This window comes from Ursus maritimus, unplaced genomic scaffold (assembly GCF_017311325.1).
Source record: "Ursus maritimus isolate PB19 unplaced genomic scaffold, ASM1731132v1 scaffold_2, whole genome shotgun sequence".
NCBI lineage: Eukaryota > Metazoa > Chordata > Mammalia > Carnivora > Ursidae > Ursus > Ursus maritimus.
Window position 1 is genome coordinate 42,508,722 of NW_024424452.1, and position 15,576 is coordinate 42,524,297.

Genomic DNA, 15,576 nt, shown 5'->3' on the forward strand with positions numbered 1-15,576 from the left:
TGCTGGAGACCAGGGTGTCCAGGTCCCATGCAGGAAAGCCGTGAATGCAAGCCCCATCTCTGAGCCAGGGACGGCAGGCCACCCCGCTCCCAAGCCCTTGACTTGTGCTCCGGGGCCCTGGGAAGGAGACACGTGTGTGGGGAGCTTGCCGTGTGTGGGGAGCTTGCCGCACGGAGCTGCACTAGCGAATGCGCAAGGATATGAATAAATTTGAATAATAATGAGGGCAATGCCTGAATTAATAATGCTGGCTGCTCACCTGACCCACCCCCTCCCCCAGGATCTCGGCACCTGCCACTGGCATCCCTGGAAATGTGGGTGAACCTTATCCTTGGCTTCTTTAGATGGATGTCAGATCAGCACAGTTGGGAGCAGCCCGAGAGCTGCCCTGTCGCTAACTTCTGGCCCCTGCGGACCCAAGAAACTGGATTTGTACGCTCAGCTGGGATTAAAGAGGCTGCCTCGTTGTATGAAATCATACGCTGGCCGTCATTCCCAGCCCTGCCCCCTCTCTCTCGGTCCCCTTTGTGTGCAGCAGACGACATGGACATCAGATGTCCAGGGAGGTTCAGACGGAGGAGACAGCATGGCCCTTGGCTTTGGAGGAGAGGTTCCTCTTCTGGTAGAACAGATAAGGCAGACACCCTTACCCACCTGCTGCCTTCTACCCCATGATAAAAACATGGGCATAGACAGAGTTTGGGACAGGAAATGCGTGGATAGAGCTGTGACAGCAGGGCTGGGAGATGGGATAAGCTGTGTTTGTCCAAGGAGCTAAGGGATCAATCCAGGAGGGCTTCCTGGAAGAAGAGAATGTGGGGCCCCTTTAGAAAGAAGGGCAGACATGAAACTGGAGGAGGAAACAGAAGGGAGGGGACGAGACCTGGGGCCTGTCTCTGGTGGCTTAGAGGGAGGTCTCAGAAGGGGGAGGGACAAGTTCCCTCCGCTAACACACTGGAGTGATGGAGGATCTGAGAAATTGTGGAAAGGGTTGGATTTGGGGACTGTGGTCTCTGCAGAGACATGGGAGCTGGGGAGGGAAAGAGGAGGGGGGAATCCCCTGAGCGATGGGCAAAGCTGATTTTGGTCACAGCGGTGTGACAGATTGGGGACGAAGCTGGGAAGCCCCAGATCTCTCCCTTTGCCATATCCCCTCTTCCCCCAGCCTGCCCAGTGCTGGCTCGCCTGGGGTGGGAGCCGGGGGGGAGGGGCAGCCACAATCCAATTCCCTGCTCCATTTAGGCTCCACAATTAAAGGCAATTACTCTGCAGCTCTCTAATCAAACGCTCCCGGCCGGGCTGCCAGCCGGGCAGCCATGTGTGGCTCCCGCAGCCGGAGGGAGAGAGGAACAAAGTCACACGCGCGCTTGGCTCCCGCTGCGCGGGCTGCGGAGCGCAGAGCGGTGTGTCCGCGTGTGCGCATGCGTGCCCCGGAGCTGGCGGCGGGTGTGCCGAGAAGTGGGCCCGGAGGTTCGCTGTGGACGCTCGGAGCGTCGGCTCCCACCTTCACCCACGTGGGGTCTGCCCTTGTGTGCCCACTGCGCGCGCTGGGGGCCGTCCCTGCGGTGTTGCTCCCGTGAGCTAGCTCGTGGCTCGTACGACACGTGCGGGCGGGGGTACGGTGGCATGGCCATGCCCTGGGGTTGCGGGGCTGGCGGCACGACCAGCAGCTTTGGTCGTGGGTGCGGCGCCCGTGGCAGGGATGGCGATGACGCCGCGGGTGGCGGAGCGGGACCAGCGCCTGGAGGGCCGAGGCTCGGGTTCGAATCCGCACTCTGCCCCTCACTGCCCCTCACCGTCCTGGGCCTCCGTGTCCTGTCTGGGGCACGAGACGGTGGTACTAGCCCCACCCCAAGCCTTTATATAGCACTGCAGTGCGGTCTCGGATCGCTGACCGCCTGGGCTCCTGAGACCCGCTCCCCTGGGCGGGGGGAGGAAGGCGTCGGGCGGGCACGTGGCATCTTGGCGGGAAGGGGTGGGCTGAAGTGGAGCGGGGACAGGAGGGTGGGGGTGGGGGCCTGGCAGGGTGGCTTCTTGGTGGAGCCCCTTCCCTCCTGCATGTCCTTACCCAGTGCCGGCTTGGCTTTGCCAGGGACCCAGACGCGCTTCAGCCAGGAGCCTGCCGACCAGACGGTGGTGGCGGGACAGCGGGCTGTGCTCCCCTGCGTGCTGGTCAACTACTCGGGCATCGTGCAATGGACCAAGGATGGGCTGGCGCTGGGCATGGGCCAGGGCCTCAAAGGTGAGTGGGCTGCCCGCTGGCCTAGCCACGACTGTTCTGTCTCTGTGCCTGTCCCCCAGCACAGGCTCCTGGGCCTGGCGCCCTTACCTAGCCCCTCCCCGTGCTCGCTCTGAGTGCTCCAGCCTCCCTGTCCTCCTGAGCTCTGCCTCCACTGCTTCCCCAACACAAAGCTCTATCTTTCCTCCTGGCTGTGGACCGGCTCAGGAAGGGCAACAGGGATGGGGCGCCTGGGTGGCACAGCGGTTAAGCGTCTGCCTCCGGCTCAGGGCGTGATCCCGGCATTACGGGATCGAGCCCCACGTCAGGCTCCTCCGCTATGAGCCTGCTTCTTTCTCTCCCACTCCCCCTGCTTGTGTTCCCTCTCTCGCTGGCTGTCTCTATCTCTGTCAAATAAATAAATAAAAATCTTTAAAAAAAAAAAAAAAGAAGGGCAACAGGGAGCCTGAGAGATGGAGGGAAAACAAGAGACCTTTACGTAAGAGAGCGACAGACAGACAGACACCAGCAGAGGTGCTCCAGGCAGAAAGAGGCGAGGCGGGAGGTGCAGGAGACTGGAGTGCCCTGCGAGAGCAGGGGGAGAGCACAGGGAGGGACCCTCTGTCCCAAAGGGACCTCCGGCCAGGCTGGCTTTGCTCCGGACTCCCCCCTGCCCCTCCCCAGGCGATGTCTGCTCGGAGGCCAAAACCCCGGGACCGTCAGCCTGAGCACCGATTTGTAAATTCCCCTGCGAAGCCTTTATCAACGCCGTGTAGCCGGTGCCAGAGCTACACAGAGGTTCAGTAAAACAGGACCAACAAACGACCTCCCATATTCCAGAGAAAATAGAAGTACTTTTGGGAGGGCTTCCTGGCCGAGGCGAAGGAGGAAGGCCCCCGGTTCTTGTGCTGCCTCTGCCACCTGGGAGCTGGGTGACCTTAGGAAAGCCGCTGCACCTCTCTGGGTCTTAGTCTACTCCTGTATAAAATAGCTAGGTAGTCTCGGGCTTATGAGTCTTGAACCAAATGAGAGACAATGCTTTGCAAAAAGCCCCAGCTCCCCGTAAAGCAGTATAATAAGCAAAGTCCAGGAGCTGCTCTCTATTGTTATTCTTCCTGTTGTCCGGGCCTTGAGATGATTTGCTGTGGGTTCTGCATATTAGCACAGGTAGGGGGAGTTGGTCCGTGTGGAGGAAGGAGATGGGCTAGTGGATCTATTGATGATAGAACGAAAGAGAAACTGGGAGAGAGAGATCAATAGATATGGAGTGAGAAGGATCGATTACCCCTGGACAGAGGGAGATAATGGGAGGGAGCCAGTGGGGAGCCTGGGAAAGGGGGACAGGGGAGGGGGTGCGAGCCTGCAGGGGTGGGCAGGGGAGGCTGAGCCAGAGGGGGCCAGAGACTGTGGGTCAGGGTCTCCTTCGGAAGCAGGACCCTGCCCCATCCATCCCCCGCATCACGAGTGCGGGTGAGGCATTGGCCTGCCTTGGCTCCCCCCGGACCCCAGGGAGCCCCCTCTGTGCTATGATGCCCTATATTTTCAGCTCCCACACCCCTCCCCCTCTCCTTTTCTCTTGGCTTTTTTCTTCTTCCTTTCCTATTATTATGAGAGACGTTTGTCTGCAAACAGCTCCAGAGAGTTCTGCTCGCCTCCCCCTTCTGGTCTCCCCGTTACTCCTGCTCCAGGGCCCCCAGCCTCACTGTAGGAGTTTGTGACGTTGCGGTGTCACACCTGGACTGCGGACAGGGTCCAAGGCCAGGGCGGAGGGAGGAGAGGTGGCTGGGCCTGATGCAACCCCCCGCCACCGGGCATGGGGCTGAACCGTGGGGAGGGAGGGGACCCTGGGGGGCAGGGCAGTCTAGGCCAGTTCCCAGGCTGGGGCAGGGCTCACCTCGCTTGCCCTTTGTGTCCCTGCAGCCTGGCCGCGGTACCGGGTCGTGGGCTCCGCGGATGCCGGGCAGTACAACCTGGAGATCACTGACGCCGAGCTGTCTGATGACGCCTCCTATGAGTGCCAGGCCACGGAGGCCGCCCTGCGCTCGCGGCGGGCCAAGCTCACCGTGCTCAGTAATGCCCCAGTCCCTCCTCCAGCTCCTCCTGTCCCCTTGACTCCTCACTGCTTCCTGGCCTCATGCCTGTCCCCACTGCCCACCCCCATCCCTCTCTAAACTTCCAAAGCCAAGTCCAATAGAAGAAGGCGATGTGGGCGCGTGGGCGGACCCCCACTGGCGGGACCGGGGTGGCGAGGCCTTGCATCCTCTGTGCCCAGCTGCATAGGCTCTACCTGGGGACATAAGGCTCCCCCAGGGCAGAGGAGTTGGGGTGCTGGAGATGCGTCTGCTCCTGGCCCAGGGTTGTCGGTGAGGGAGCTTCTCCAGGCCTCCCCCTCTGCTGCCTCCAGCCCCAGCGACTGCCCCTAGGGTTCCTTTTCCTCCTCACTCAGCCCCTACTCCCCTCACCACTCCTTCCCTCCCTGGGCACTGAGATTCTCCTGGAGGCCCTTCTGGGAGCCGGGGAGCAAGACCGGAAGGAATGAACCCCGAGGGCTGAGAACTGGGCTGGTGAGCTGGGTCCTGCTGGAGCAGAGCAGATGTCCCTCTGTGAGAACACCAGGGCCATTTGCATACTGAGGGGACTGGCCCCTGCAGGAGGCCGGCTGGGACACGCCCTCTGGCTCCCTCCAGCCTGGTGCTCTCCCTGGCCTCTGCCTCTGCTGTGCCTCCTTCTGCCCATGGCCTCCCCTCTTCCCTTTTGTCCTCCATGCTGTCCCGTTCCTTTCTTCTGCCTTCATTTGATCTATCTGGCTCCCTCTTTTCTGTCCCTTCGCCTGCAATCTGTGACCTGGGAGAAGCCCCTGGAAGGGATGGGGGAAGGAGAGGAGCGGAGACCGTGAGCTTGGACACGGAAGGTTTTCCTTGGGAGGAGGGTGGGAGTGAGAAGGTGACAGGAAGTCGTCCTTGTGTCAGGGAAGGGCTGGACTGGGAGTCAGGAGCTGTGGCCATTTTGGCACTGTGACCCTGAAGAGGTCACGACCCCTGGGTATCAGTGTGCTCCTCCGTAAGGGGACATCAGCCTTTTCTTAGCCGCTTTGCCCCTCCTGCCCAGGGAGCTGAGAACCGTGAGGGTTTGGGCAGTGAGGTGTCAGGGTGTCAAGGCCCCGCAGGGCTGGGACTCTAGGCTGGTGGGGGGCTCCCTCTTCCTCTCTGGGGAGCAAGGTGCAGGACTGAGGTTAGGGAGAGAGAGTCGGGTGGCCGCCAGGGATGGGCATGGGGCGCCATGACAGCACCTCCCATCCCTCCTGGGGTGTGTGTGAGCCCGCGCCAGCCCAGGCCCTCTAAGGGAATCGCGAGATTCTTGGGAGTCCGTCTGTCTTCTTTTCCCTACCTAACTGCCTCTGTTTTGGGTCCTGGAGGTGCTGCTTCTGCCCTGGAGGACCCCCATCCAAGGAGCCCCTGATACTCCCTTCCCTCTCCTGCCCCAGACCCCCCGAGACAGAGACATAAAGATGAAAAAAGGCCAGCTAAACCCCTAGGTATTGCAGGAATGGGGCTTATAATGGCATCCAGTGGCCATTCCTCATTCAAGGAAGGCTTCCTGGAAGAGGAGACTATCAATGGGCACCCTAGATGGAGGAGTACCTTGTTAAAAAGTTTGCCAGCCACTGAAGGAGAGCCCATGTTGGGGCTGCTGGGTGGCTCGTTCGGAGGGCACAGTCTGTGTGCAGTGTGTGGGCCTTCCCAGCCTATCTGGGGGATTGCGGGGGCAGGGGGGCGGGGGGCAGGGACAGGCCCCAAGAGGAAAGGGGTGAGAGGTTCGAGCTTGCTCATCTCTCTCTCGAACCCTGCCTCCTGCAGCCACACACAGGCTAGGAAGACAGGCTGTGTCTCGCATGCTCCCTCGCCTGCTTACATACACCTTTGCTCACGGCACGGGGACCCGGACACTGGGCAGGGCGGAGTCGAGAGTGGGTCGCGTCCTGTGCCTGGTAGACCCTCCTCTGCAGGCACAGCCCTTGGTGGTCTCCCCGCCCCCACCCAGGCCAGGCTTCTTCACGCAGCAGGCTTGCCTTCCCCCTGCGGCAGGACCGAGCCGCGGCCTCCTGCTGCCCTAGACGCAGAGGCCACGTCCACTTGTGGGTCTGCGGCCCCCAAGCGCCACGGGGAGGGGCATGGCTCCGGGGTCGGCGCGCCTGGTCCCCACCAGCCCTGCCACTTAACTCACTCTCCTGCCTCTGAGCACATTCCTTGACCTCTGTGAGCCTCAGCGACCTTGTCTGCCAGTTGGGGTCCGTGGTATTTACCGCGAAAGGATTAATGAAGTTCACTCCGTGGTAGCGTGGTACCTGGGCGCTTAGGTCAGCGTTCTGCGGACGGCAGAAACACTCCATCACATCGCAGCTTACCCGCGTCGTGTCCGGGATCTCATTTTGACTTCGCAGCGTCACGTCTGGGGAAGAGGCGTCAATGTTGTTTTTAAAATTGTGCAAATAAGGAAACTGAGGCCACAGAGACGTGTGCACATTGACACAGAGATTTGTCACGAAGCATAAAACTGTGTTCGAAAACAAGCATCCACGGACACGCGCCCTCTGACGGCAAACGGCTCAACGGCCTTATTTTCCTTTGCCCCAGAAACAAAGAGAAAGATGGGTTAGTGACAAGCGACAGATGGACGGACTTGCCCCGAATGAGGGGAAAGGGCCAGTGCTCCAGGGAAGGGAGAGCCGATGGGAGGTGACACCTTCCCCTGACCCAGGACATGGTGTCCCCCGCAGATGGGCAGAGGGCCTCCTTCCTGGGTGAGCCAGCAGGTGTGACCTTGCAGGGCCCCACACAGACCAGGAGACCCCGAGCGGGGGCTCTTCATCCACGTCTGTCCTTCCCACCCACTCCCACAGGTGCACCGTCTGACACGGGAACCCAGTGGGGCCGCAAGCAAAGAGGGGGAGCCAGGGATTCAGAGGCTCCTCTGCCGGCCAGGAGCTGGGGGCACCGCGGGACCGTGGGCACTCGTGCGAGCACAGAGCGAACACAGTGCACACGTCACACGGGCCTGCACCCTGTAGTCCATACCCAGCACCCCTGGTGACCTTCACGAGGGGCCCCTGGTTAGGCACAGCTGCATCCCTGTTGAAGAAACAGACTCTGACCCGAGACCTCACGCAAGACCCCACGACAGGAAACAGACGAGCCAGGGTTTGAAATCACGGCAGCCGGCTTGGAAACTACCCCTCTGCGTGTGTGCGGTGAGCAGGACACCGACGGGCTCAGGGGGTTCCTTTCTAGAGGAAACCGAAGCTCAGGACCGGCATTTCCTACGCTCCAGGGCATGCTCCAGGTCAGCCCTGCCCACCGCGGGGCTCCGTGGCCTCCGGCATGGGCTCTCAAGGCTTGTCTCACAGAGCGCCTCTGGGTCTGCCCAGAGGCAAGCAAAGCCCTTCCTCACTGCTGGCCCGACGATGACGGGGTGCACCAGAAAGATGAGAATCGAAATCCGGCCTCTGTCTCCTCAATCCCTTCTTCACTCATTCAGCAGATATCCCCGAGGACCTGCTGTCCCCGAGCTCGGCTGGACCTCGGGCTTTCAGAGAAAGCAGCAGTCCTACCTTCAAGGGACGTGCAGTCCGATCGCCTGAGCTTTTAGGAGCCTGTGGGGAGAGGACAGGAAGAGGCCTCCTATTTCTTGCCATCAGAAATCTGACCCGTTCAATCCCTCAAGCGGTTAGCAAGAGCCGACGGTGGCCATCTCTGGGCCCCGGAGACGGTAGAAATGCCAGGGAGCCAGGGGTAACAGCTGTCGCTGGGAAGGGGGCCTGGACAGTCGTCCTAAGTGACCCCAGCGCGAGGTCAGTTAGGAGCTCAGCGCACCTTCCTGGGGCCACCACTGGGCCGGCTGTGGCTGGAGGGCCCGTGCAGCAGGCCGGGGAAGGGACAGCAGAGGGGAGGACGCGAGAAAGTGCAGGACTGGCTGGGGGAGCCCTGAACGGCGGGCTGAGATGGTGTGACGATACCCACGGCACTTCGTAGCCCTCGGAGGTGTCTGAGCAGGGAGGTGGCTCGGTTTCAGCTGCGCTGGAGAAAATAACCTGCCAGCGGTGATGGATGTGTCGGCCAGGGGGCTGGGGCATGGTGTCCATCCGGGAGGTCGCTGTAATGGGCCCGGCTCACCGCCCTGGCCCGGGGCACAGGAGTGCACAGGGCTGTAAACATTAGGACGCTCCTCCCAAGCCAGGCCCCCAGGGTGTGAGCTGCGCTCGGATCCCCCCGGAGACCCCCGCTCTTCCCTAGTTTGCGGCCACTCCCCCTCATCCACCGGCAGGGCTGGGAAAGAACTAGGTGGGGTGCAGGGGGCCTGGAGTGAGGCCCCCCCAGGAGCAACAGGTACAGTGACTGTAAGTGGAGGTGGCAGCAGCCGTCCACGGGGTGGACATGCAGAGGGAGGGACACTGCCAGGGGCTTCGGTCACCACAGTGGTGCTGGCCACACCCTGACTGACTGCCCTGCTCGCCCCGCAGTCCCCCCAGAGGACACCAGGATCGACGGCGGCCCTGTGATTCTGCTGCAAGCGGGCACCCCCCACAATCTCACGTGCCGAGCCTTCAACGCCAAGCCGGCCGCCACCATCATCTGGTTCCGGGATGGGACGCAGCAGGAGGGCGCTGTGGCCAGCACGGTGAGACCCAGCTGCTCCCCCAGACCCTCGGCCCCATCCCAAGTCACCTTGCATTCCCACGTGGGCCTGACCCAGACTCGGGGGACACAGCTGTGACAGGAGAGCCTGTAGGTCGTGTCACTGGGAAGGTTGGGATCCAGAGAAGAGGAGAGCGCTCCAGGTCATGGCGCATTCAGTGGCTAGCAGGGACTAAGAATAGTGGTAACACCAGCCACACTGATTAAGCACCTTCTGTATGCCAGGCGCCGTGCATGCTGAGCTCCTAACGGACGTCCCTCTTACTCCTCAAGGGAGCTTCATAAGGCAGATGTTCCTGCCAACTCACAAAGAGGGACACCGACGGTCAGAGAGGCTGACGCCTTGCCCCAGGTCACGCAGCTGGCGTGCAGCAGAGCTGGGGTTTGCTCCTGGCTCGGGTTGCGCTGTTGAGCACCTCGGCCTTCCTCCTTCAGCCTCTGGTTGGCACAACTAAGATGTGGAGGAGGCAGGGCTTATGGGTGCGTTGTATGGATGAGGGAGCTGTGACAGAGGAGTCATCAGGTGACATTCTGGGCGGAGCTGCAAGTGGCATCCCCGTGTCCTGTGTGGGGTGCTTCTGCCAGCTGTGGGCAAACACACAGGTGTGCCCAGCCCTTTGCCAGGTGCCGCGGGAGACCTGCTCACCTGTGTGCCTCAGAGAGCAGTGCCAGGCAGGACTGGATTAGCTCTGCCCTTGACAGGCTGTGCGACCTTGCACAGGTCCATGCTCTCTGGCCTTAGTTTCCCCACTTGACCCAGGACAGTTTGGCCTCGGTGGTGCTTAACGTTTTACCACCAAGACATCTGTAATTTTTCTCCTGTAGGGCTACATATTTTGAAATGTTCTGGCAACCAAATGAGCTGATTTGTTAGTGGCCATTTGTCATCCACGTTCCTTCTCCCCTTTTCTAAAGACAGCACATCCTCGCCAAGCAGCAGGGGGGAGCCAGCCCTGCACGGCGCTGGCCCTGCTCCCGCCCGGCGGAGGCGTGCGTGTTGCTGTCAGTGTGCAGGGCCTCACTTGGACAAGTGGGTGGTTTCCCTTGCACAGCTAGAATACGGAAAGCAGCTCACGGGGTCCTGCGACCACATTCAGGGCCTCAGGTTGGCCCCCACTGAGCCAGTGAGACCGCCTGTGAGCCCTTCCTGCCCTGCAGGGCTTACGGTCTGGCAGGAGAGCCCCAGCACCAGTGCGCTCACACACTGGGCCCACGAGGCAAGGCTGCGTGTGTCCAGAACAGAGCAGGACAGACTGGCCGGGACGGTCCTGAGGGCCGGGAGGGTCACAAAGACCTCGCAGAAGAGGAGGGGCTTGTGCTGCACTCGCAGAGTCCGGGAAGGAGTCTCAGCACCACGGGGAGCGACAGGACAGCAGAGCGGGCTCCGGTGGAAACCGTGGACGCATTAGCAGCGACACACTGACACGGGTCCGACAGTTGTGTGCACGGCCCTCATGTGTCACGTTCATTAGCGGAAACTGGGGTCCGGGAGGAGGGTGGATGGGAACTTGCTGCATTTTCTGTTCAATTGTTCTGTACGCTTAAAACTTCTCTAAAAAATCAAGTCTATTAATTAAAAACCAGACCAAAGCAAACCGGGGGAAGAGGTGGGGCTGGGGCTGGGGAGGGCTGCACTTTCAGTTAAATTTCACGTGCCCCTCCAGCGCAAGCCTGTCTCATCCTGATGGCAGTGTAGGGGGCTTTTAGCCTGACCCCGTCTCCCACTTGTCCCACCCCAGGAACTGCTGAAGGATGGGAAGAGGGAGACCACCATTAGCCAGCTGCTCATTAACCCCACAGACCTGGACATCGGGCGTGTCTTCACCTGCCGCAGCGTGAACGAGGCCATCCCCACTGGCAAGGAGACTTCCATTGAGCTCGACGTGCACCGTGAGCGGGGGTCCTGCCGCGGAGTGGGTGGAGGGGTGGGCTGAGGAAGGGAGTGTGGGGCGCCCTTGGAGAAGCCCCGAGTGCAGATGCCCTGGGGCCCCAGGACGGCTGCTCTCGGCTCCCCTGCTTGGAGAAGCCAAGGCTGTGGGCCCCGAGGGTGGCAGAGCCATGGGCTGTGACTCAGGCAGCTCCGGGTCTCATCCAGCTTGAGACTTTGGCTGTGACTTAATCTCTCTGAGCCTCAGCTCCCAATTCTGTGTACTAGAAGAAAATAAAATACGGGCCTACAATCTCTTCTCTGAAATTCCAAGCCAAAACGGATTTGCTGGCAAAACGTGAACTCGGGTTCTGCATGGTCTCTTATGTCACCCACGTGTCACTGCGAGGCGTTGCTCAGACCCCGATGGGGGTCTTGCAGTACACGGTCTGCGCACACCAGCACCTTTCCAAAACCTGAAAAACTCCAAATTCTGAAGTACATCTGATCCCGTGGGGCTCAGAAAAGGGCCGTGGGACCTGTTCCTGTCTGTGGGGCCGTGAGAGCATTTAATGCACGAGTGCGTCAGAGCAGCCAGCGTGGAACCCGCCACTCAGGGGATGCCCAGGGAGGGAGCTGGGCAGGGACCGGAGCGGCCGCACCCCCATCCCACTCAGCCACGCGAGGCCACCCTGACGCCTCGTGGCCGCAGTGCACCATTACACCCGCTAACTGTCCCCTCAGCATCAGCCTGGGCCCCGGCCCCCCAGCCGGCCCCCCAGAGGCTCCGTGTGGTGAAGGTGAGGAGGGCGGCTTCTTTACTGGGGCTGCTTCACTGCAGACTCCAAATCCCAGATCTCCACGCAGCAGGGAGGACTGGATGTGTGTGTTAGCAAGAGAAACTTGAGGGACAGAAGAGACCCTTCCTGTCCCCTGCTTTGCAGACCCCCCCACGGTGACCCTGTCCATTGAGCCACAGACGGTACAGGAGGGTGAGCGTGTCGTCTTCACGTGCCAGGCCACAGCCAACCCCGAGATCCTGGGCTACAGGTGCAAGGGGGTGGGGGCTGGGGGCTCTCTGGGCCTGGAGTGAGGGGTGCCGGGGTGGGGGTCGTGCTGCTGGATGCGGGCGAGAGGGGTCCAAGCCCTGATCCCCTCCCTGTGTTGCCTTCACCCCAGGTGGGCCAAGGGTGGCTTCCTGATTGAAGATGCCCATGAGAGTCGCTATGAGACAAATGTCGACTATTCCTTCTTCACGGAGCCTGTGTCCTGTGAGGTTCACAACAGAGTGGGCAGCACCAACGTCAGCACCTTAGTGAACGTCCACTGTGAGCAGCACAAGGGCAGGGGTGGATGGGGAGGGCAGGGACCTTCGAAGGGTCTGGGGAAGGGGTGGGTGCTCCAGGAAGCCCAGGGGACAGGGGACGGGCGGCGGGAGGTGGCAGGGCAGCAGAAGGAGGAGAAGATCGGCTAGAGCTGACCCCGGAGGAGACTGAGACCCTAGCGAGTGCTCCTTTCCATGCAGTTGCCCCCCGGATCGTAGTTGACCCCAAACCCACGACCACAGATATTGGCTCTGATGTGACCCTCACCTGTGTCTGGGTGGGGAATCCCCCTCTCACCCTCACCTGGACCAAAAAGGATTCAAACATGGTAAGACGCCTGCTGCCCGCCTTGCACACTGGGAGGAAGGAGGCATTCTCAGGTGGGAGAGCGGGGGTAGGGCGAAGCAGGTGCAGCATTACTTGTCAGGTCGAAGCTAGAGTGTTTCTAGGGTCTTGGGATTTGAAGGGGGAGGTCAGTGCTTGGGATCAAAACCCCCTCTCCCCGTGGAACAGCTGGCTGGCTCAGTGGTGGTGGGAGGGACATGGGGACCTACGTGTGGGGGGTGGGGGGAGGGGGGTTTCTGCAGATCTGGTGAATGAGTCTACCCAGGAGGGTGGGACGGTTGAATTCGGCAGCTCTGCAGACACCTGCATTAGAAAGTTCGGGCGGGAACTGCAGGGAGAGCAGTTTCAGGGTGAAACTTCCTGTCTTGTTTGGCAGGGAAAGCTCTAGAACAGACCGTCAGAGAGGCTGCGTTCTCTGTAAAATCACTGCAGCCTCAGCTGCCCTCTCTGGCCTCTGCCCTTCTCAGCCCACTCCTGCAGGGATGGCCGGCCTCAGCGCGGCCCTGTTAGAGTCAGGGGATGCACGCTTTTCCCTTCTGGGAATTCACTTGTGGCCCTTCCTGCTTTCTTCCCAATGCCTCCGATGCGGGGCCCCACTCGGACCCAGGGGCCCAGGCCTCCTGGCTCCCCACCCGAGGCTGCTCTCTCTGCCCAGGTCCTGAGTAACAGCAACCAGCTGCTGCTGAAGTCAGTGAGCCAGGCCGACGCGGGCACGTACACCTGCAGGGCCATCGTGCCCCGGATCGGCGTGGCCGAGCGGGAGGTGCCCCTCTACGTGAACGGTGAGCTGCCCGCGGGGCTGGGCCCAGGCGGACGGGTGCTGCGGTGTCCCGCCGGTCCTGACCGCGTCTTCTTGCTCGCAGGGCCCCCCATCATCTCCAGCGAGGCGGTGCAGTACGCCGTCAGGGGCGACGGTGGCAAGGTGGAGTGTTTCATCGGGAGCACGCCGCCCCCGGACCGCATTGTGAGTGCCGGGACCGCCACAGGGCCCGAGGACAGCCAGCCCCGCTGCCAGCTTCCCAGGAGCCGCGTCCCTCTGCCCTGTCCCTGCTCACATGCCACCTCCTCCTCTCTCACTTGTTGCGTGACCCTGAGCCAGTTCCTTAGTGTTCCCGTCCTCAGTTTTGTCATCCACAAAACGGGGACAGTGTCCCTGCCTGATAGGGCGGCTGCAACAGTTGTGAGAGGCCGGGGCTCCCCGGCCGCTCTCTCTGCCTCATCTCCTTCTCTCTCCTCTGCCTCCCCCCTCCTCTCCCTGCCCTCCACCCTGCCCCTGGGTTCCCTGGCTCTCTGCCCCCTTCTGTCTTCTTCCTCCTACCCGCTCTCCCTCCCCCATCCTTTCTCCTCTTCCCCACACCATGCGCCATTAATTCCTCCCATGACCATTAACCGTCAAACCCCTCATCACATTTAATGACCATTTGGCTAACTCCAGGGCTGCCCGGGGACACTTCATTACCACGGCCGCTGGGCAGCGGGCGGCTCGGCTCCCGGGGGCTTTCCTTGCCGAGCTAGGAGGATTGGTCCCTGGAAAGGAGCCAATGCGTGGCCACTCCCCCTCCCTCGGGCTCCACTCAGGGAGGGGACATGATGGGGGTGCCCCAACTGGGCAGTCAGAGATGGAGGAGGCTGGGGTTACCCCTCTCCTGTAGGAGATCCTCCCTGTTCTGAGCCTGGGGATGGGTCTCCAGAGCCCGTAAGGCGGGTTCACGTGGGGCCGGCTGCGGGGTGGCTGAAGTGAGGCTGGGGACTGAGCCACGCTCAGGTAGGCTCTCAGACCCCCAGAGCTGGACAAACCTTGGGCATCCAGCTCCAGCCTGCTCCTCTCGCATTACAGATGAGAACTCGGAGGCCCAGAGAGGGGAAGGGAGGCCACACGGGGGCTCGAGGGAGAGCCAGGCCCAGGGCCCAGTGTTGACTCCCCATCCAGGACATCAGGGCTGCCAAATATTGGTTCACTGGCCCAGCCACACCTGCATCCATGGGATTGTGGTAAAAATAGGGAATCCTGGACCTCTCCCCTGGAGGCACATATTTAAAAGTTAAGCTCCAAGAATCTGCATTTTAAAGAATGTCCCTAGGCGTATCTGCATGTTCCGGGCATACATGTCCATTGTGTTGGGAGCCACTGTTTCCCTTAAGCTGGAGATCCCATGCCAAGGCTTGAGGCAGCAGTTGTGACTTGGGTTTGCTGCAGGGTGAGCGCTGCGCTGGGCTGAGTGACACACGGGGAGCGTGGGACGAGGATGCCTTGAGGGTGGCTCAGGTGTTTCTGCCACCTACCCCTTCCTTATCCCCCCCTGCCCTCCCCACCCCAGGCCTGGGCATGGAAGGAGAACTTCCTGGAGGTGGGGACCCTGGAGCGCTACACGGTGGAGAGGACCAACTCGGGCAGTGGGGTGCTGTCCACACTCACCATCAGCAACGTCGTGGAGGCAGACTTTCAGACGCACTACAACTGCACAGCCTGGAACAGCTTTGGGCCTGGCACGGCCATCATCCAGCTGGAAGAGCGAGGTGACCGTGACCAGGGTGCGGGACCCCTGGGGGTTCTGCTCCCTCTTCTCTCCCCTGGCAGACCTCGTGGGGAGACAACTATCTTGGGGGGCCTGCTCTCCAGAGCCTCTGCTGGTGCCCAGCTGGGGAAATCCACCCCCTTTTTTAAACGTGCATTGGGCCTCCCCTCTGCGCCCGGGCCCATGCTAGGGGCTGCAGCAATGGCTGTGCACAGGATGCAGTCCTGGCCCCGAGGGGCTTTCGGTTCAGTGGAGAGCACACAGTGGGAGCAAAGGACGTCAGAGGGAGAAAAAGCAGATGCTTCGTGAAAGGGCGTTAAGACTACGGAACCCACTGGGCTGGCACGAGGGTGAAGTGAGAGAGTATCTCTAACACACCAGGCACATGGCGGGGGCCCCGTAACTCGTGGTTCCCCACCTCTTCGAGAACGCTTCTTCTGCAAGGAGGCACACGCTTCCTCCCTTAAGACGCTGCATGTCAAAGGAGGCATTGCCTTTGACTTTTTTGGAAGCTCTGCTGAGGGAGAGAAAAGCGAGGGCTCCCATCGGTTGTGTCTTAGCTGAGAGCACCAGCAAGGGGGTGGTGGGGAAGAACGGACCCGGGGGGGGGGGG

The 15,576-nt window shown here is 61.3% G+C and overlaps 1 protein-coding gene across 1 annotated transcript in view; it reads left to right on the forward strand.

Annotated features, from left to right (window-relative positions):
- Positions 1 to 616: 616 nt before the first annotated feature.
- KIRREL1 (kirre like nephrin family adhesion molecule 1) overlaps positions 617 to 15,576 on the forward strand; it is a 21,836-nt gene continuing 6,876 nt past the window's right edge. Inside the window, exons 1-10 of the mRNA XM_040635872.1 lie at positions 617 to 2,242; positions 4,139 to 4,288; positions 8,736 to 8,893; positions 10,650 to 10,800; positions 11,722 to 11,827; positions 11,957 to 12,105; positions 12,303 to 12,430; positions 13,103 to 13,229; positions 13,311 to 13,411; positions 14,766 to 14,964. Coding sequence (XP_040491806.1) covers positions 1,627 to 2,242; positions 4,139 to 4,288; positions 8,736 to 8,893; positions 10,650 to 10,800; positions 11,722 to 11,827; positions 11,957 to 12,105; positions 12,303 to 12,430; positions 13,103 to 13,229; positions 13,311 to 13,411; positions 14,766 to 14,964 — 1,885 coding nt within the window. The 5' untranslated portion in view covers positions 617 to 1,626. The remainder of the gene's footprint in view (positions 2,243 to 4,138; positions 4,289 to 8,735; positions 8,894 to 10,649; positions 10,801 to 11,721; positions 11,828 to 11,956; positions 12,106 to 12,302; positions 12,431 to 13,102; positions 13,230 to 13,310; positions 13,412 to 14,765; positions 14,965 to 15,576) is intronic.